The 21,488-nt window shown below is 47.0% G+C and overlaps 1 protein-coding gene across 1 annotated transcript in view; it reads right to left on the bottom strand.

The window, feature by feature from the left end:
- Col6a3 (collagen type VI alpha 3 chain) overlaps positions 1-21,488 on the bottom strand; it is an 87,875-nt gene that overhangs the window by 20,855 nt on the left and 45,532 nt on the right. The window contains exons 10-28 of the mRNA XM_052193189.1: positions 19,110-19,724; positions 17,395-17,994; positions 16,503-16,840; positions 15,203-15,281; positions 13,322-13,467; positions 10,728-10,820; positions 10,109-10,162; positions 9,243-9,314; positions 8,603-8,629; positions 8,457-8,501; positions 8,293-8,346; positions 7,279-7,341; positions 6,662-6,727; positions 6,176-6,229; positions 3,618-3,653; positions 3,111-3,173; positions 2,302-2,364; positions 2,002-2,064; positions 676-738 (exon numbers count right to left, since the gene is read on the bottom strand). Of these exons, the coding sequence (XP_052049149.1) occupies positions 676-738; positions 2,002-2,064; positions 2,302-2,364; positions 3,111-3,173; positions 3,618-3,653; positions 6,176-6,229; positions 6,662-6,727; positions 7,279-7,341; positions 8,293-8,346; positions 8,457-8,501; positions 8,603-8,629; positions 9,243-9,314; positions 10,109-10,162; positions 10,728-10,820; positions 13,322-13,467; positions 15,203-15,281; positions 16,503-16,840; positions 17,395-17,994; positions 19,110-19,724 (2,594 nt within the window). The remainder of the gene's footprint in view (positions 1-675; positions 739-2,001; positions 2,065-2,301; positions 2,365-3,110; positions 3,174-3,617; positions 3,654-6,175; positions 6,230-6,661; positions 6,728-7,278; positions 7,342-8,292; positions 8,347-8,456; positions 8,502-8,602; positions 8,630-9,242; positions 9,315-10,108; positions 10,163-10,727; positions 10,821-13,321; positions 13,468-15,202; positions 15,282-16,502; positions 16,841-17,394; positions 17,995-19,109; positions 19,725-21,488) is intronic.

The raw sequence follows: 21,488 nt of genomic DNA, 5'->3' as shown, positions 1-21,488 counted from the left end.
ACTGTCCCCTCAACAGAGGGGGAGCACATGAGTGTTTTGGGACCAAAAGGCAAGAGAAAGAAGCCTTCCATCTCTGAGCCCTCCTCCACAGGTGTGAGCAAAGTCGTGTTCGTAGAGATACACAGATACACAGATCTGTGTGAGCATTATCTGTGAGTCTCCCTCAAAACAGGAATTCTGCCCTTAGCCTCTCAGGCATCCTGAGTCTTCTGTGTGTAGGTCTTACTTTCCAGCCCCCAAGCCCTTCCTGTACTAGCCTGACACCCCTTCCAGACAGCCCTCCTCCTGGGCTCTGTAGCCCCAGGCCTGTGCCCACCATCATGTGAGGCATTCAGAGTGAACACTGTTAACTGTCCCACAATGAGAGGAACGTGTTGGGAAGACATATATCAGTATTTTAAAGCATGGGATTATAATGATCTAGTGTCTGGTCCTTTTACAGAGTCTTTCAAAGAGTGACTCATTTTAGGAAAACTCCCAACAGCCTATAGATTTCCTTTTTGCTCACAAAGCTGCCAGGGAAATAAAACTCACTTTGAAATAAGCCACTTTCACCACTGTCGGCCATATTCTCAATAATCCAAACGGAGCTGCAAATCTCTCCAAGTCTACAATGCATTCTGCATCATTCATCCTAGTCAGTGACCCCTGAAGGGCACTGGGTGGTGGCCTTACCGTCTCCCCACGGGGTCCACGGTTCCCGATGCTTCCTTTCGGCCCTGGCTCTCCCGGCTCGCCCTACATGAGGAGAACAAGAATGGCTCACTGAGTGGGGGCCAGCTCATGGGGACCCAAGCCCCACACTTGCTGTACTGATGTCGGAGGTAGTGATGTCCAGGGGAAGGTGCCTCATACATCACCTTTTAGGTTTCTATGAAATCAGATTTTAATCATAATAAGCCAAGCACAGCAAGACAAGTGTCACATGCTGTCTCACACATGAAGCAGCAAAGGCTGACGTCATGCTACAGTGGACACCCATGATCGGTAGAGACAGAGCATTGTCGGACAGAGCATAACTGGGTAACAGGTACCAACATGCAGTTTAAGCAGGGGGAGAATGATCTAGTAGGCACTGTGGGATGACTGTAGTTTATAACAAATTGCTACATATTTAGAAGAGAGAATGTCAAGTGCCTCCAAGACAAAGAAAGGTCCATTTCTCTGACCTGACCATTATATGTATGTACGGAACTATTAAGTTGTGCCCTATAAATGGGTACACATATTTTAAAAGTGCTAAATGCAGGGGCTGGCTAAATGGCGCAGGACATAAAGGTGCTTTTGCTGCCAAACCTGACAACCTGAGTTCTTGCCCCAAATCCCATGTGGGGGAACAAGAGAATCAAATCCCACCAAACTGTCCAATCACTTTTATATACCCAGTATGGTATGTACACAGCCACACACAGAATAGATAGATAGATCAAAGATAGATAGATAGATCATAGATAGATAGATGGATAGATCATAGATAGACAGATAGATCATAGATAGATGATAGATATTATTTAAATTTTTATTAAAATATAATAATAAAACAAAATATTGACTGTGTGTGTGTGTGTGTGTGTGTGTGTGTGTGTATTAGGCTGACCTCCAACTTAGAATAATCCTCCTTCCCCAAGTCCCCACCAAGTGCTGAGATTATAGACCTGAGCCACTACAAGTATCTCTGTATCTACCTTTTCTTTTTGTTTTGTTTGGGGAGGGGTGTTTTGAGACATCTATAGGGTCTTAGCTGTCCTGGAACTCACTATGTAGATCAGGTTGGTCTCAAATTCACTGAGATTCACCTGTCTTTGCCTTCCAGGTGCTGGGATTAAAGGCATGGATCACCACTAATTGTAACATACAGGTGTGAACAGTGGAGAACATTGGTGTGCCTGTGACCATTGGTGCACAGAGCTTAGGCTGAAGAGGAGGAGGCAGAGGAGAGGGCAGGCAGCGGGGAGGTGGCAGCACCCAGTTCAGCAAAGCCCTACTGTTCCCCAGACAAACCTTCCTCCCCAGCGGACCAGTTCTGCCACGGTCTCCAGGAGCCCCAGCTGTACCTCCGCCTCCCTGTAAGGCAAGGAGGGGGTGTACATGAATCAATAACCATCCAGACTTAAGATCCTGACAGTCCCTGGTCAGAGGCCAGTCTCACCCACAAACCTCAAGCGCTCTATGATGTCCCGTGCTGCCCACTTAAGCCCACAGAGTCACAGTGTGGGTCCTGCAGACTACACACCACCAGCCATGCCCACATCAGCTCTGCCATCCAACACACTCATCCGGCTGCCACACTCAGATGCTCACCCGAGGTCCAGGAATTCCTTGTTCCCCAATCAGGCCTGGGGGACCAATGGGACCAGGTGGGCCCTGGGGAGGAAAAGGTCATGTCACAGGTGAATGCAGTTGATCTGAGTCTCAGTAACTAGAGTGGTAACAACCCAGATGCCAAGCGACCAGTGAATGAAATAGATTCTTCTTCACCCATGTGATGGAATATTACCCAGCCAGTGAAAGGAATAAAATTGTGCCAGGCTCTATAACATGTCTAGAGTTCAGAAAACCATACTATGTGAAAGAAGCCAAAAATAAATTCCATCTATTGAGTGACATCATTTATATGAAATGTCATTTCCAGAACAGGAAAATCCATGAAGTCAGGAGGACCAGTGTTGGCCAGAGGTAGGAAGAAGCATCAGGGTTAAGGGTTTCAGGGGCAGGGAGGGGCAGTAAAGAGGAGGGGCAGCAGGGATTAGTGGCAGCTGGGGTGGGGCAATAGGGGTGGAGGGCAATAGGGGTTGAAGGTGACAGGAGTTAGGGTGACAGGTGTGGGGTCTATAAAGGTGAGGGGAGATGTGGGAATGGCAGAGGTGGAGGACAACAGTTTAAGGTTGATGGGGGGACCCCAAATATAGAAAGCAATAGAGGGTGACTGTACAATGCCTCCTTTTGGGTTAATAAAACATTTTAAAAATTATTACACAGTGCGGTGAGTGCTCTGAGTGGAATCTTTACTAGAGGCAGAATCTGTGTCACATAACCATCACCTAAATTTAAGACAAAGCCACAAGGGTCTGGGAGATTCTATGAGGCACGAGTCATGCCAGGATACTGACCTGTGAACCTCTGGTCCCCTGCTCGCCTTCAAAGCCTGGCTGACCAGGACCACCTCTGTTGCCCTTGGAAACAAGACAAGCAGGTAAACAAAATCAACTCTCTCCTCTGGACTGGGGAAAGGGTATGGATGGTGATGGTGTGGGCAAAAGCCACACACAGGGCATCAGCAATCTCTCTCAGCCTGTTGCACGGGACAGCTTTGATAAATAAGGATATTTTGGACTGAATCCTCTCTGGCACAGGCAAGATGGCCAGACACATGGACATGCCTGACAGAGAGCTGCCCAGAGCCCTGCCTGTCAGCTTTTCCCTCCCTCCCCCGACTCCCCAAACCACAGGAAACACCTATCGTAGAATAGGCTGTTTGAGAGTGATAGAGAAAAGGGTAAGGGTTCTGTAAGCTGTTGGACAGGGACAATATCTTAATTCCTGGGCTGACTGTGTCCAGGAGACTCCTGGAAGTCTAGCTAAGAGACAAGACATGCCAAGCCAGTCCAGCCACCTACCTTAGCTCCTGCAGGCCCCCTTCGACCAAAGCCACCCTGTGGAAGAAGGCAGATGTCTTGAGGCGGAGATGCAGATGCTGAATCCTGACACATGTATCTACCCATTGTAGTGCAAAGTCCATGCCAGAAACTAGTCCCTATACCTAGGAGGCTGGTGCACTCAGCCATCCTCCCCAATCTCCAGCAGTTTCTACTTCTATGCTGTGCCTGTGAGTTACTCCAGTGACCAGTTAGGAATGACTTCTGACCTGCCAAGCAAAATAATGGCTTCTGGCTGCAGAATCCCAGCCAGTTCCCAGAGAAGAATGAGAAACAGGAATGCGAACCTGCCCATTGCTCTAACTTAGCAGAGTGGAGATGCTTCGCTACAGGAGAAGGGAGCAAGCCCTGGGCTCTCAACCCTCCAGGCCAAATACAACAAGAGCAACCCCAGTGCACACAGGTGAACCTGAAAGTTGGGCTCATGTCTTGGCAGTTTCCTGTGGATGTTCCAGGGGTGAACCTTTATTTGAGCATGTGAGCCTGCTACAGAAAGACCCAGGGATTCCCCACCTCCTGACTGCTCCAGCGGAGAGTCTTGGGAGAGAATCTGCGGGTGTGCTAAGCTGTCTCTGCAAGGCCAGGGTGTTGGTCAACCTAGGAGTCATATTCTCTACCCCCAGGGGGATCAGCCCAGCAATTGGCCACTCTGCAGCCACCACAGTGCTGGCCTCCTTCCTGGGGTGGGTGTGAGTTAGAAAGCTACTCTTGTCCTGCACAGAGAAGCAACCAAACTCTACTCCTCCCTAAGAAGCATGTTCCTCATTCAGACTCCTGCAGGGGCCAGAAGAGGCAGCTGAGAAAGGGCTCTAACACCCTGGAGCACCTCTTGGTCTGTGTCTGACAAAGCAGAGACGGAAGGGACAAAAGGCCTCTTGGTTGGTCCTCATCCTGAAGCAAACATACTGTGTTCCATCTCCCGCCACTTAGTGAGCCCCTAAGTTGATTCCAGTCTCTGTCTCACCCATGATAGCAAACATTACTGTTACCCACAGCTGGACTTTCAGTCATGACCTACGATAACATTGAGAGCTGCATTACCAAAGGATATAGAACAATTCTTGCCTCTGTGTGGCTCAACCGTATTAGCCTACCACCACACCCAGACTTTTACACCGGTGCCAAGGAACAAACTCAAGCCCATTTAGTAAGCACTTGGCCGACTAAGCTAGCTCTCCAGTCTAGTGTTTAAATGTTTGAAGGAAACAATTTAATTTTTTTTCTTTTTTTAAAAACAATTTAATTTTTGCTTTTAAAAAGTTAGAAGCTGGGCTGGAGAGATAGCTCAGCGGTTAAGAGTGCGGGCTGCTCTTCCAGAGGTCCTGAGTTCCAATTCCCAGCAGCCACATGGTGACTCACAACCATCCATAATGGGGTCTGGTGCTCTCTTCTGGTGTGTCTGAAGAGAGCAATGGTGGTGTACTCATGAACACAAAATAAATCTTTTTTAAAAAGCCATTTGAGTACAAGGGAGTCACTCCTCTGGAAAGCCCTATACCTCAAGAACTCTCTGTGGTGGTCAGTCACTGAGCCCAGCAGTGCTGAGGACCCCGTCCTGAGCTGCCCACCTGTGTCCTCCGTGTTTCCTGCTCTGTTCATTGCTGAGACACCCTAGGTACCCACTAACTTCCTACATCCCCCTAAGGACTGTAACCTCCTGGCCTCTCCTTCCAGCTATATGAGCCTGCTCTCGGCTCGCTTGGGCCCTGGCAGCTTTCAAGCAGTTTCATAAAGGATTGTGGACTTCACCTTGGCTTCCACATTCCCCCAGTGAGTCCGGAACAAGCTATTCAGCGGCACACGCTCCAGAATGTACTGGAAACACAGAAGCTAAACCACGCTGTGCCTAAGTTCCCTTCTGTGAGTGGCACAAATATCGAAGCAATTATACGGGCCACAGGAATCTGTTTCTCCATCCTTCTTCCCTGTGTCCCCCCCCCCATCAGCCAGCATTAGCATTTCTGTCCTGATGTATTTGCTACTTAGTGGGTAAGGGTTGACCAAATACTTGAAAGCAGCAAAGACTTTATTTTTGTAAGTGTTCAATGTTCTCTACAGAGGGAAAGGAGAAAGGACTGAAGGGGAGAGAAAGGACCTAGGGAAGGCGAGTGATGGGTGCTAGAGGAAGCTAAGAATGAAAATGTCCTATCAGCAACAGGGTCAGGGAAACGATCCACATCCTGCCTTCTGCCCTCCTCCATGGGAAGACAAGCATGAAAGCCCTTGCTAGCTGCCTATGCCATGTTCTGGGACCTCCCTGAACCCTTCGGAACTGTGAGCCAGTAAACAATCCCAGGTAGCAACATTAAGTCAAAGGCAAAAACCTACTTGTTTTATATAGATGCAAATGGCATTGGTTTTAGTCCTGTGTCTATACAGCATAAAATAGACAAGACAGATGGTTTCGGGAATGGCTCTACACCCCCACCCCCTGTAAGGAGCTGCACCATAGCCGAGTGCCAGGCACTATGCACCAATCACTTGCCACTGAGCAGAACCCAACATCCCAAGGTACTCACATCCTTCCCAGCGTCTCCTGGGCTGCCGGGGATGCCATCTCTGCCTGGGAGACCCTGATGTGGTGGTAAAAAAAAACTAACATGAAATTCTTACCTGTAGAGAAGAACATTAAACCCCAGAGTGTGTTTCTAGAGACATGGGGCGGGGAGGTCTATTCCCAGGGAAAGGTCTGTCTACATGAGGACAGAGCTCCAGGCACTCTTGGGAAGCATCAGGTTTAGGGCCACTATCAACCCTTTAAGACTTTGGCTTCACCAGAGCTCTCTGCACAGAGCTGCAGGGCACAACAGCTGCCTTGGAGGAGCCCTGGTGCCCAGGCCCACAGAGGCTGCCTTCCCAGGCACACAGGTGCCAGCCTTGGGGACAGTGCTGCTGGTGTCACAGACTCTGCAGCTCATGGGGGCTGCAGCTGGTGAGACATGAATGCCGTGAGAGTCAGCTTGCCACCCTGAGCACAGAGGGTCTCTGGGTATGGATCACTGTACCATGGGGCCAATGTCGCCCGTCTCTCCTTTGGGTCCTCTCTGCTGACTGTCCCGTCCTGAGTCACCCTGAAAACAACAGAGTTGTTGAATGAGCCCCACATAAGGAAAAAACACAGCCATTAGAATTCTTAGCATCAGATAGAAGGGAAGACTCTCAAAGATGGCCCTTCAGGCCACCTCCTATCTAGCTAACACCCAGAGCCTAAGTGTGGCCCCAATGGGATGGCACAAATCCTGCCCTACTGGGGACACTCAGCCTCACATTCCTTCCTCTCCCATAGAGGAGGGTGACCTAAAGAGGAGGCCATCGCAGCAGTGGTCCTTTGCTTAAAGGGTTTACCAATCTGTGAACCAGAAAGCTGCGCAGGACACATCCTAAGGCAAAGGTGTTCAGAGGGCATCCCGGGAAGACCCTCGGAGACACACCTACAGAGTGACTTAAAAACACTTGCTGCATTGGAAACAAATCATCTCCCATGACCCCCAAATTGAAAGGACAGGATAAATCTCATATTTTATCAGCACATCATAAAGCAATTTCAAAATGGAAACGACCCCTTTTCTCTTCCCTCATAAGCCTCCGCCCGTGAAATCTGAACTATAGAAATCTTCCTTACCGGGTCACCTCGAATTCCAACATCTCCTCTTTCTCCTTTGTCTCCTTTGGGTCCTTTGTCACCCTAAATCAATCACACAGTGGAAGTTTAAAACTAGATATTTCTTGTGGATAATTTGACAAGTATTTTAGTGAGTATTTGAGATCTATAACATGATGCCATGATGCATACATACACACAAACACATACACACATATATACACATACACATTGTATGTATATATATACATATATATATATATATATATATATATATGTATATATATATATGGGTGGTTGCTATGGTGAAGAAAATGATTGTATCTATTGTCCCACTACTTTGTTTCTGTGATCAATTAGCTGGTATCTGCTATTTAAACCAGAATAATACAGCAATGTTTGCTAACTATAACCCTCAAGCTACACCTCAGACCTCTATGTTGTTCATCAGAATCCATTGTTCCTCATTTTGTAAGCCTCACCATAACACCTGTTGCCATTTTTCCATTTAGCATGAAGCTGAAAAAGACCATCTTTCTAAGATTCATTTTCTTTAAAAGTATGTATGTGTGTAGACCTGAGTGCAGTATCTGCAGAGACCAGAGGGGGGCATCATATCCCCCAGAGTGGGAGTTACAGGCAGTTATGAAACATCCAATCTGAGAGCTAGGAACTGAACTGGGGTCCTCTGTATGATCAATATATGTTTTTAACCACTAAACCATTCTCTATAGTTCCTAAATTATGTGAAACTATTTCTGATGTGTTGGATAGTCCACAAATGTTTCCTGGAGAGCCTCTCAGCCTCGGGCATTGAGAAATGTATTTACAACAGAACAAACTTAGTCTATGAAAGTATGTGATCCTGTGGGACATTCTTTCCAACAAGGAAATGGCATATAGGGTGTCACAGTTGAGAGGAGGACATCACTCATACATCTACCAGGAAACCCATGGGAAGAATGCTAACTGGTCCCTGAAGAAGGTGTTATGTCCCACACCCCCTCCAGGACAGGGAGAGAAGAGCACACTTACCCTTCTTCCAGGACTCCCCTTTTCTCCAGACGAACCAGGCAGCCCCTTGTCTCCCTGTAAAGACAACGAGAGTGGATTGTGCAATGTGACAGCTCCTGTGGACTGCTGGTGACCAGGACCTCAGGAACAGAAGCAGCTGGGATGTGGGAGGTAAGGCCACTCACCTCTTCACCATCCAGACCATCCAAGCCGATTTCTCCCAGTTCACCCTGAGAAGAAAGGGGCAGAGAGTGAGTGGAATGAGTTATCCCAGCGGGGGAGAAGCAGCAGCAGCCGGGGAGTTTTCATTAAAACAAACAAACGTGAGTACCTTCTCGCCTGGGAATCCTCGAGAACCCTGGAAGGAAAGGGGACAGAGGAAACATGAGTGACCAAGAGCCAGTTCCTCAGGACAGAAGCCCCTTCACCTGTGGCTGAATACCCCTGGTTCTGAGGATCTATACAGTTGTCTCCACTCTCACTGCCAGGTGAAATATAAAGCAAATTTGCCTAGAGGTGAATACTTGGGTGGTCTTTCTCTCTAGGGAGGAGAGGCAACTCCAAAGACAGAAGGCCAGTTTCATAACTTGCAATATGCCGGCCCTTCCCTTCCACCCCTGCGCTCCAAGTCAGCAAGCAGCCGACCCTGGAATCCCATGCAGTTCTTTCCTGAACCTCTTTCCCTGGCTCCTCCCTGGGCTCGGCCAGAACCTTGCACTTCATGACTGACTCCTGGCTGCTAAATGTTTCCACAGGAAACTATGTCTCCACCCAGGCTCCTTCCCAGTGATAGCCTGTGCTCTGGGCTCCTGACCCAATGCAGAGCTACCTTCGGCAAGAGACCCTGGCTACTGGGCTCTGAGACTGGACAAAGCCCAGCCTGCTACCCTCCCTCCCCGAGGCACATGGAGAGCTCATATCCTCCCTGCATGCTGTGTGCTGACTCTCCTACACACGAATCCATACTGTACCTTCACTCCCCTCTGGCCTGGGCAGCCCTGGAAACCTTGTGTGCCATTCACACCAGGTGGACCTCGCTCACCCTGTAAAGAGAACAAAGGCATTTTGCAGGCAGGAATCTCTTGTCTGGTGTCTCTTCAAACTCTCTCCCAAAGAACAGCATGCAGCACACAGAAGGCTTCACTGTAAGCAGGCTACATGTACAGACATCTTCATTCCCCCAGCTCCTGACTGAGCAAGAATTCACAACCTCACGGGCTGTGGAGTAGCTCTGGGACAGTTGCAGTGTCCAGGGGGCACTGCTCTTTTCCCTGACCATTGCACTGAATTGTCATGGTATCCAGCTGTCCCAGGGCAACAGGATCAGCACTGACTTCCTTATCTGGTCTGGACACCTGGAGACCACGGTTATTCTCCCAGGAGCCCCTCTATGCCATATCCCAGAGAGGGGCCTTGTCTTGAGTCCCAGAGCCTCACAGACTTACCAGAGCCTTGCTACATAATAGCTCAGCAGCCCATCCTCCTCCTGCCCCAGACTCTCACAAGCTAGGATTAGAAGTGCATAGCACCACCAACTTCTGCTCAGATACTTAGTAGTCACTGGGCACACCATACTTGGTGGTCCCCGGTCTAACCCCCCTCCACTCTGAGACAGATCAAGTCTCCCCATGCACACCACCCACTCATCACATTCAAAGAGCCTCGCTGTTCTTAGTGTGCGAATGAAAGGAAAATGGTTAAGTAAGTTAAGAGAAAATTTTCCTTCTAATGAAAAAGCCCCTAGCCACCAAACAGGCTACAAACTCTGCCATTCAGTCCTCATGTGGAAAGAACAGGAGCCAACAAAAACTCAAGGTAGGGGGTAGCTTTTACTCACGGGTCCGCCTTCGTCACCCGGGTAGCCTCGGTAGCCATCTTCCCCGGAGATACCCTGAAATAAAGCACATGAGTTCCTAGGTCACCTGTGTTCTGCATAAAGCATCTCAGCAGTGCCTTTGCTCAGTGGAGCTGTGCTGTGACATCACACAGCGTGGCAGTGGGCGTTGCCCAGAGCTGGGCATGCTCCCATTCACTCTCTATACAGTGATGATCTTTCCATTGGGCTATCTATCTCAGGCTCTTTCTTTTCCAAGAGAGCTGTGACTCTCTTTTAAGGTAATCACTGACCCACACCGTGAGGCTGCCAGTGGGTATGCTTGGGTCTTCACATTGTTTTATGAAATGACAGACCCATAGGTCAAAGAGCAGACTGTCGCATCCAGTGGAAGAGGGAAATGTGGCAGGTGCTTGGGCCAGCTCCGTCACCAGCAAGACACTGGAGCTACTGATCAAAGAGTAGTACCTTGGAGCCCAGATTGGCAATATGGCCAGGACCCTTCCTCCTCTCTCATATCCACCTATGACATTAGGGAGTCACCCAGCCAAATAGTTCCGGAGCTTGAAGTCTAGCCTGTGATGTGAAGTCTAGCCTGTGGTAAGGAGCATCATTGCCATACCTTCGGCCCGATGCTGCCAATGGGTCCTCTGTCTCCCCTCTCTCCAGAGCACTTACATGGAACCCCACAGCAAGCTTTCTCAGCAATATTGTCCTGCCAAGGAAGAAGTAAATTAATATCAAGAAGAGAAAACAGAAAAAAGACCAAGGTGTTTGTATTAGTCCCAATCTGTTACAGTGAGCTACCTAATGTCACTCCCTCAAAGGCTAGCTGCAGAGGGCTCAGCTCTCCACATAGGGTGGGAAGTCACTGGTGGAAGAGAAAAGAAAAATCAGCTATGGTAATTCTTATCCTAGACTACATTCAGTTTCCAGATAGTTCCAATACAGACATTCAAGGTTTGGATTTTCGATATAATCTCTGTGGTGGTTTGAATAGGTATGGTCCCTGAAGAATCATGTGTTTGGATGCTTGGCCCATGAGGAATGTCACTATTAGGAGGTGTGGCCTTGTTGGGGTAGGTGTGGCCTTGTTGAAGAAAGTGTGTCACTGTGGGGGTGAGCTCTGAGGTCTCCCATGCTCAGGCTATGCTCACTAACACATCTCCTCCCTGCTGGCTGTGGATCGACATGTAGACCTCTCAGCTCCTTGCACCATGTTTGCCTGGATGCTGCCATGCTTCCTACCATAATAATAATGGGCTGAACCTCTGAACCTGCCAGCCAGCCCTAATTACATGTTTTCACTGTAAGAGTTGCCTTGGTCATGGTGCCTCTTCACAGCAATGAATCCCTAATTAAGACAACTTCCTCATGTCCAAACCTCAAATATAAAATCCAGCCAGCATATTGAAGCAACCTGAGGTCACAGAACATTCTAAATTAGAAATCCATAGCTTGCCTTTCTCTGAGCCACAGGTGGGATGGTGGAAATCAGGACTGGCCTGGGGGAGTCCCTGGAGAAGCCACGGGTAGGCAGCATGTGAGGCCCTGGGCTCTGAGCCAGGATCTCCACAATCTGGGTCACCAGCCACCTCTGCATCTCTGCCTCACCAAGCCCCTGACCTTACGCATCCCAAACGCACTGCCATTCACTGAGTTAGTGCTGATGGTGTGCACTCGTGCCCCTGTTCTAGGCTGGAGCTACTTCTAGCCAATAAAAACATCCTGGTTTTTAAGATAGAAAGAGGAAGAGAGGGCCGCACTCCCTCCCACTCCTACAGCCTTAGTCACTAACTGAGAATCACTGGCTACACCCCCACCCCACGCCCCATCCCAGGAGGCAACTGCTCTCTCTGAGAGAAGAGCCCAGACAGGGAGGCAGGGAGAGGACTTCTCCACCTGGAAGTGGTCTCCATCTCTCTTTCCTTGTGTATTCTTGATTCCATCATGCAGAAAAAGCATATGGTATACCAAGGACTCGTACAGCAATAAAGCAAGCCTTGAGGGAGTCAGTGATGCATCCACAGACCCTTCCGCCAGTCTTGAGATGCCAAAAATCTAAATCAGTGTGTGTATATGTGTGTATGTGTATGTGTGTGTATATATGTGTATGTGTGTATGTGTGTATATGTGTGTATGTATGTGTATGTGTGTGTATGTGTGTATGTATATGTGTGTATGTATGTGTATGTATGTGTGTATGTATATGTGTATATGTATGTGTATGTATGTGTGTGCGTGTATGTGTGTGTATGTGTATATGTGTGTATGTATATGTGTGTATGTGTGTGTATGTGTATGTGTGTATGTATATGTGTGTATGTATGTGTATGTATGTGTGTATGTATATGTGTGTGTATGTGTGTATGTGTGTATATGTGTGTATGTATGTGTATGTGTGTATGTGTGTATGTGTATGTGCGTATGTATATGTGTGTGTGTGCGTGTATGTGTGTGTATGTGTATATGTGTGTATGTATATGTGTGTATGTGTGTATGTGTATGTGTGTATGTATATGTGTGTATGTATGTGTATGTATGTGTGTATGTATATGTGTGTGTGTATGTTTGTATGTGTGTATATGTGTGTATATATGTGTATGTGTGTATGTGTGTATATGTGTGTATGTATGTGTATGTGTGTGTATGTGTGTATGTATATGTGTGTATGTATGTGTATGTATGTGTGTATGTATATGTGTATATGTATGTGTATGTATGTGTGTGCGTGTATGTGTGTGTATGTGTATATGTGTGTATGTATATGTGTGTATGTGTGTGTATGTGTATGTGTGTATGTATATGTGTGTATGTATGTGTATGTATGTGTGTATGTATATGTGTGTGTATGTGTGTATGTGTGTATATGTGTGTATGTATGTGTATGTGTGTATGTGTGTATGTGTATGTGCGTATGTATATGTGTGTGTGCGTGTATGTGTGTGTATGTGTATATGTGTGTATGTATATGTGTGTATGTGTGTATGTGTGTATGTATATGTGTGTATGTATGTGTATGTATGTGTGTATGTATATGTGTGTGTATGTGTGTATATGTGTGTATGTATGTGTATGTGTGTATGTGTGTGTATGTGTATGTGCGTATGTATATGTGTGTATGTATGTGTATGTATATGTGTATGTATATGTGTGTATGTGTGTGTGTGTGTGTGTGTGTGTGTGTGTGTAAAACTCTTTGAGACAAAGACTCACAAGCTGCTCTGCCAGTTCGTAGTCCAAGTCAAGCAAGTTGAGCCTCAGGGGCCTGTCATACATGAAGCCCCGCCCGAACTCCAGCTGCATCAGCTGCTCCAGGTTAGCCACACGTTCAAGACCCACCAGGATCAGCGCTTGGGCACCTGTGGGAAAGGAACCATTTAATACACTTCACCTAGGCATTGGAGTGCTGGATTTCATTTTTTCCTGACTCTGGCTTTACTGTTAGGTGATTTGATGGGGCGGAGGCGGGGGAGAGGGGGAATTGTTGATCTTCAGCTATAATTGCTCATTTTGGGAGGGGAATACAAGTGCCTTGTGCACACGGGGCCGTCAGAGGACAGCGTTCAGGAATTAGTTTCTCCTTCTACCCCTGGAAACTGAACTGGGGTTAACAGGCTTGGCGGTGGTTGCCTTTCCCCACTGAGCCATCTCTCTGGCCCATGTTCACTTTTTGGTGGTCCTGGGGGATCGAACCACCAAACCCAGAACATGAAGTGTGGGTGCTTTGCATGCTTTCCCAACTGAGATATATCCCCAACTCCCCTTCTTAATTATTTTTAAGGAAAATTTCACAGTTAAATTTTTGCTGTAATCTACATGTGTTTAATGAAACCAATTTGTTTCTTGGAAGAGTTGAGATACTGAACTCTTCTGAGCAACTGAAGATCTGTGACATGTCACCTCTGTTCCTGCCAACAGAGTGTGCCATGGGAAGAACAGATGTACTAACACATCTAAAGTCAGGTCACAGAAGTGTCCTCTCCACTGTTTGGGGAGGCATGAGCTCATAAATACAATGTGGGTCTGGAGAGATGGCTCAAATGGTTAAGAGTGTGTGCTACTCGGAAAGAGGACCTGGGTTCAGTTCCAAGCACCCACAATGGGTAGCTCTCAACTGTCTGTATCTCTAGTTCCAAGAAATCTAATGCCCTTCTCAGCCTCAGAGGACACAGTTGGTACACACACACACACACACACACACACACACACACACGATAGACAGACAGACAGACAGATGAACAGATAAATAAGTCTTATTTAAAGATAATGTACTTGGATAGTTCTGCTTCCTTAACTTCTGAGCAGTGATTCTCAACCTTCCTAATGCTGCAACCCATTAACACAGTGCTTCATGTTGCTGTGACAACCTCCCCTGCAACCATCCAATTAATTTTGTTGCTACCTCATAACTGTAATCTTGCTGTTATGAATCATAATGTAAAAATCTGTAATGCAGAGTGTCTAATATGCTACTTCTATGAACAGGTGCTTAGCACCCCCAGAGGGGTCATGACCCACAGGTTGAGAACTATGGCTCTAGACCCTTTGGCATTGGCAACTGTTTGATAGTCAGCTCTGGGATATTCCAAAGCTCATCCAACCAATGCTGCTCAGGCAGCCACTGGCAAGCGTGCTTGATAAGTGCTTGTGTGATTTATTTTATATTAATTATGTGCATATTAAGTGATTAATACTTGTTGCATTATATTAATTTAGTGGTCTAAATACTAAGCTGTGATCATTGCAAATTGATGGTGTGATGACTTTCTGCTCATCCCATCCCTGGTGTGTGCGACGGCCTTGAATGAACAAAGACTTGAACTCTTTTGCAAAAGCCTCGTGCATTGTGGGTGCCTCCTCCTGGTCCATGTGTCTGAAGTTGGCCTAGTTCTAAAGCTGTTCCTGGCTCGGAAGTAGCTTCATTTCCCTTAAGTTACAGCCCAAGTGGGGAAGGAAGGACCAAGATGGCAGGACAAGAGGCTCTGATGGTCCACACCCTAGGACTGCACTGACAGATCTCTCAGTAAAGTGACCGGTCTGCCTTGGGCAGCAGGGAGGGGCTTACTTCTCACACGGAGGAAGGCTGGAACCTACCTGCTAGCCGGAGCTCCTCAGATGCTTTGCTTAAGTCGGTCAGGTCTCCATCTGCTCCATCCGTGAAGTGAATGACTACCTGTAAGCAACGGAGGAGTGGAGGCTCAGCCATCCTCCCAGGGAGCGTCATGACAGTCGGAAGGGAACTGAGTGGTCACAGTGAGTTCAGATTCCTCATCTATAGCCAAGGAGACTGGCAGCCAAGAGCCAGGGCGATGTGTAACTTAAAGGACTGTGCATTCATGTCTAACTGATATTTTAAAACTACAAGCAACAGTGACAAATAAAGCGGTATTCTCATCCTTATGAGATATGGTTTCTAGAAACTGTGTGTCTGCATGGATGAGTGCATACGTGTGTGTGTGTGTGTGTGTGTGTGTGTGTGTGTTCCCTCAAAAACTGGTTGAAATTCTGATTTCCAGTACCTTAGATGACTGCACTTGCAGCAGGACCTTAAAGAAGCAGCCAAGCTGTGTAAGATCTGAATGGCCCCTAATCTAGTCCAATGGCTGACCTCCCAGAAGATGACCGAGTCACTAGCAGCCAAAGGGATGATTGTGTGAGGATCCAGAGAGAAGGCTACTATGGGCAAGTCAAGCAGCAAGGCTGCAGAGCAGAGCAGCCCTGCCCAGGTCTTACTTGATGTTGGACTCCCAAGCTCCAGCAGAGGCTGGGAGAAATAAATCCTTGTGGTTTAAGGCACCGTGCCTGTGGTGTTTTGTTTGGCAGCCTTAGTAAAAGAAAAAAAAATACAGAGTGCATGTAATAAGACATTTTGTGTGTGCGTGTGTGTGTGTGTGTGTGTGTGTGTATGTGTGTGTGTTATGTGTATGTGCATTGTGGTGAGTGTGTCTATTTTATGTATGTGCATTGTGGTGAGTGTGTCTATTTTATGTATGTGCGGTGTGGTATGTGCATGTATGTGTATGTTATGTGTGTGTGCATCATGGTGAGTGTGCATGTCTTATATATGTACAGTGTAGTATAATGTGTGTGTTTGTATGTGTTTGTTATGTGTTTATGCTATGTGATGAGTGTGTATGTTACATATATGTGTGGTATGGAGATGTGTGTAGTGTGTATTTGTGTTTTGTTGGGGTTGAAGAGGCTAAGGGAAGCTAACAAGAGGAAGAAGACATATAAAATAATGGCCAGTCCCTAGGAAAGTAACTCTTCTCCAAGGCAGCTGCTAACAGCCCTGGCCCACTCACTGTGACGAACACTAATCCCTCGGGACAGACTTCAAGAAGCCAGAGGAGCTCAGAGCACTGCACAGGGCTCCTGGCCCAGGCCTGCTTACCTTCACAGTGTCAGGCGACGACTGCCTGAATTTGTTCTGGTACAACTTCAGTGTGTCCGCTGTGAGGATGTATGGGTGCTGGCTGCGCATGTTGCGAAACTTCTCGAAAAGCTCTGGCTGATACTCGGCAAAGTCAAAGGCCTCCACTGGCCCAGAGGGCGTGTTGGCCACCACAGACACCCGCACAGTGGGCAGCTGGTTGCCGCTGCAGCTGATCCTTTGTATCTGGCTGATTCTGTTCAAGATGATGTCCACCTTGGACTCAAGGCCCTTTTGACTCACAAACACGTTCTGATCTCGGGATCCATCAAACCCCAGAATGACCTCCAGATTACAGGCTGGTGAAGAGAGAAATACAGGAAGAGAGCAAGATGAGATCTTCCACACGTGAGCCCGAGAAGCAACCAGATCAGACTCCCCAAATCATGGGCTATTTGGACATGGTCACTCTTTGTGGGGGTTAGTCATTTGGTTGGTATTTACTCAAGTTGGCGTTTAAAATTGAAAGTACTTCAGAACACAAATGCCCCAATCCAGGCAATTGGTCCAATAAACATACTGAGAGGCTTCTCCATACCCCCAGCACCAGTCTACTCAGGAATTTCATGAATTCCAGGTCAGTCTAGGCTCCAAAATAGACTATGTATCAAAATAATATGCTTTTAAAGATAAATGAGTCTAAACTATCTGGGGAATCAAACAGTGGGAGAAAAATATAAAGCTTATAAGACTTTGACTCTTATCCTGGAAGAACCTTCTAGAACAGTGAGTAGGTGAGCACCAAGGACATGAATAAATGCAACCATGAGCCGGAGGAACCCACCGGACAGGACGGCACTAAGGCCGCTCTCAGCATGAGCAGGACGCCTGAAGCTGTGCACACAACAGTTACCTTTGGAAACATCCGTCACACCGGGACATAGGGTCTCATGCATCGCGTCATGCAGAGTCTCCAGCACCGTCTCACTCAGTTCGGACAGTTCCTGTACGCTGCCCACCCGGAAGGCCGTGGCACTGTTGGAGGCTATCTTCCCCACCTCCTCAGAGTCGATGTTCCTCACACCAACAGCAAACACCTTGACACCTTTCTGGGTGAGAGCCAGACTCACATCCTGAGCATCCTCCACAGACTTGCCTCCCGTGATCACAAAGGCGATCTGAGGGACCCGCTCAGCCAGGCGGCTACCAGCGTCAGGCACGAAGTGATTCCGCAGCAGATGCTCGATGCCCACCCTGGTGTTGGCGTGCCTCCCTCCTTTGTAGACAACTTTGTTGATGGCATCAATAATCTGCCTTTTGGTAGAATATTCCCTCAGGAAGAATTCATCTGTGGGGTCCGAGTTGTACTGGACCAGCCCCACTCTGATGGAATCACCATCTTCATAGACTGTGTCCACAATTTCAGATGCAAAACGGAGCACTTCCTGGAAACTGTCCCTTCTAAAATTGATGGAACCATCCAACAGGAATACAATGTCCGCTTTCTTCTTCTCTATAAGTGAATCACAAGGAAGTTGAGGAGAGCTCAGGCTTCCAAAAAATATGAATGCACACATTGCAAATACAAGTAATTAACATTTCCACTAAGCTAATTCATGAGGAGGCTTCTCTCTATACCTTGCCCCTCTAGCTCCCTCCTGAAGACAGTACACTAAAAACTGGAGGAAAATGACAAGTCACCTAAATTAGGAGGAAAGGAAGCATAAGAACTCAGCCATCAAGCCCCAGTTACCTGGCAGCAGGGGCTAGTGCTGCGGGTTTAATAGAGACATGAAGTCAGCATTCTGTGGTCTCAGGCATTTCAGAAAATGTCACCAATCCTTATTTTTTTGGTCAAACAGTAAAGGATATCCTCTGGCAGGAATGAGGAAATATGAATTAAGGGCAGGGCAAAGAAAGGCTGGAGGAGACTTACTATACTATGGGACACACCCCGGATTATAGCATGAGGAAAAGCCACTCTCTGGTTCTAGTCAACTAATCAAGACTAGACCATTGTGGGAAATTGGGGACGGTGTGAGGGATGCAGGATGTGCCCACCCAGCTCTGAAGTGGCAGTTAACGAACAAACAGAGACTTTGGATCCTTCAGAAAAACCAGCCCTGTTTGCGTGCACAAGCGTCTGAAGAAGTGTCACCCAGAGGAGAAGCAAGGCAAGGAGAGGGGCTGGAAGAACTGAATTAGAGTCTCATAGGTGAAAATTTGAAACATGGAGAGGCTCCTGTCAATAGGGCCATCCTGGTGACCGTATCAGTCCAAAAAATATATAGTATGTCTTGACCATAATACGTAACTCACCAAGAGGGGTGCCCTGACTCCAAAGTCATGTCCAGAGGTGCACAGACTCACTGGCTCTAGCCAATGAATGTGATACCCCAAGACAGCTACCTCAAGCCTCTCAGCAGCCCAACAATTAACATCAGGAAAATTGAAGGATTGGTGACCATACACTTTGGGTGACATGTTTCCCTCTACAATTTCAAATGAACTATATCCCCCAATGTTTGGTTTCTAATATCTGCAGACATTATTGAAAAGAAAGGAGTTACTGTTTAATTTAAAACAGCTGACACCACATCCAATAACCATGCATCAAATGGCTCCTACCTGGCCGGGAAGGAGAAGGTAAATCCACCCCGGGAGGCTGAGGAGTAGCTCCAGAGGGCCCAAAGGAAAGCATGACCCTCTCTTCTATGTTGGGCAGCTCTCTGAATTCCCGAACTGTGAAGACCAGCCTGGGGTCATTGGTGATGGTTTGCAAATCTGTCCTATCAATGTTCCGATCTCCTATTCCTAAACTCATGATCCCCGATGAGCTTATGACCTGGGCATGCCTAGACACATCGTCCTGAGACTTCCCACCCAGGAATAAGACCAGGTGTTGAGGGACCCCATCTTCTATTCGGCTCCCAGCAGACTTCACAAAGAGGTTTCTTGCCACAAACTCCAGGGCTCTGCCAGTGTTTAGGGGAGACCCTCCTTTGAACCTCAGACGCCGTATGGCTTCAAGCACGTTGTTCTGTGACTTGTGGGTCTTCAGGTAGAACTCAGGGAAGACATCACTGCTGAACTGCACGACCCCAATCCTCACTTTACTGGGGCCAATGTTGAGTCTGCGAACAATCCTGCTGATAAAGTCTCGGATGTGAGCAATGCCATCGGGCTTGACAGCATCGGAGCTGTCAATCAAAAAGACGATATCAGCTGCATCACTTTCAACCACTGTGGAGGAAAGAAAAGGTGGGGTTTAGTTCCTGAGCGGCCATGCCCTGACTACCCCACTAGTCAGCTTCTAGAACTTGTGTTTGTGGCATCCATGGTGACCCAACACTGAAGTGATATTCTAACACATGTGTTGGGCTTTTGTAAGTTAATCATTAAAAGTTGGGTTGTCAAGGTTGGTGGTGCTTAGAAACCTACCTGATGGTGTGAGTTCAATGCTCAGATCCCAGAAAAGGAGAGAAACCACTCTTAAAAGTTCTTCTCTGACCTACACACACACACACACACACACATTTTAAACAAAAGTGTGGTATTCTAAATGCAGCTAATAACTACTTCAAATGTTTTAAGTCATCCAAAACTTTCTCTAAGATAACTTTTTTTTTTTGGTTTTGGCCTTGTGGCCTGGGTTACTACTAATTTAAGATCTTATGGAGAGTGTTGAGAAACTAATGTTATATTACCATAGCTACAGGATTATGAATCACCAGAGAGACTGGGATTGCTGGGACCAACATCTTCATCATAGGAAAAGAGAGAGACAGCTGAAGTCGACTGTCCTCGCTTGGCTGCTGTGCCCAGCACTAAGATGAACCCCGTGTGGCTTTCCAGCGATTGTTGCTGTCTCCCCTTCATCCATGAGGGAAAGGGTTCCCACAATGCAATGCTGTATGCCAAGAGTCATGTTAACTGTCCCTAGATATTGGCTTTCTTATATTCCCTTGAATCCTATTAAACTTATTATTTTTTCTTTTTACTATTCTTTTCTCTTTTTTTTCCACATGCCATGGTTTTTAACTGGTGGAAAACTCCAGGCTGTGAATTTTTACTTTGTTCTGAGTTTCTATTTTTTTTAATTTCACAAAATTACCTGCAGACTGTTGTATTAGATCTATAAGAAACAGAAGTAAGTTTATGTCCAGTGCCCGTATTAGCTCATTACAAATATGCAAATATTCTAAAACAGAAATGAATCCAAAATCTGAAGCAATTCTGGTCCCTAGCATTTTAAATTAAAGATATTCAACTTGTATAAAAGTAATCAGAATATTTTGAGAGACACGAGTCACATTCTCCTGTTGGAGTTCCAGATGCCTCTTGGAACAGCCTTTAACTAAACTAATAGGTTACCTTGGAGAATTTTGACCTGTTATTTGCTTCAATCCCTGGCTTTCACAGTGCAATGCTACAAAGGGAAGTGTCGAGTTCATTTTGGAATGAGGCCATCACTGAGAAAGAGGAAAACTGCAGACCTGAGCCTGGTCACAACCTTGGGGTCTCCTGCTAAGCACACCCCACCCCAGGACTTCAGCATCAGCAGACTCTGACTATAATGGGGTAAGATAAGGATCAGAGTGCTCCACCAACTATATCTACATACATACAGAAAAGCATTGTTCAAAACACCAAGGATGGCCCACAGTCCCTGTTCTGCTGAGTAGGATTGACAGGTTCACATTTCCAGTCTTTCCCAAGGCCTTCCTCTTTCTAGATAAGACCATTTGTAGAACTATCTCAGACTTCTGTGAAGCCCAAGATCCTGGCTAAGAAACCCCTGCTTTGAGCCTTTCACAGCATTCTCTACCACAGGCTCCAGGCCCCATCTCCTTGCACCACACAGACAGAAACAAAAGTCACCTTGTTAGCAGTGTGTCCCGGTATTCTTAGGCTGGTAGGGAAGACTTCATGAAAGCAAAGAAGGACCCTCCATTTTTAATGCTTTTATGCGCTTGTTGGTTCTTTTTACATAAACTAGAACCACTC

Source organism: Apodemus sylvaticus, chromosome 9 (assembly GCF_947179515.1).
Source record: "Apodemus sylvaticus chromosome 9, mApoSyl1.1, whole genome shotgun sequence".
Taxonomy (NCBI): domain Eukaryota; kingdom Metazoa; phylum Chordata; class Mammalia; order Rodentia; family Muridae; genus Apodemus; species Apodemus sylvaticus.
The sequence above is the reverse complement of the archived record's forward strand: the minus strand, read 5'-3'. Positions and strand labels throughout refer to the sequence as shown.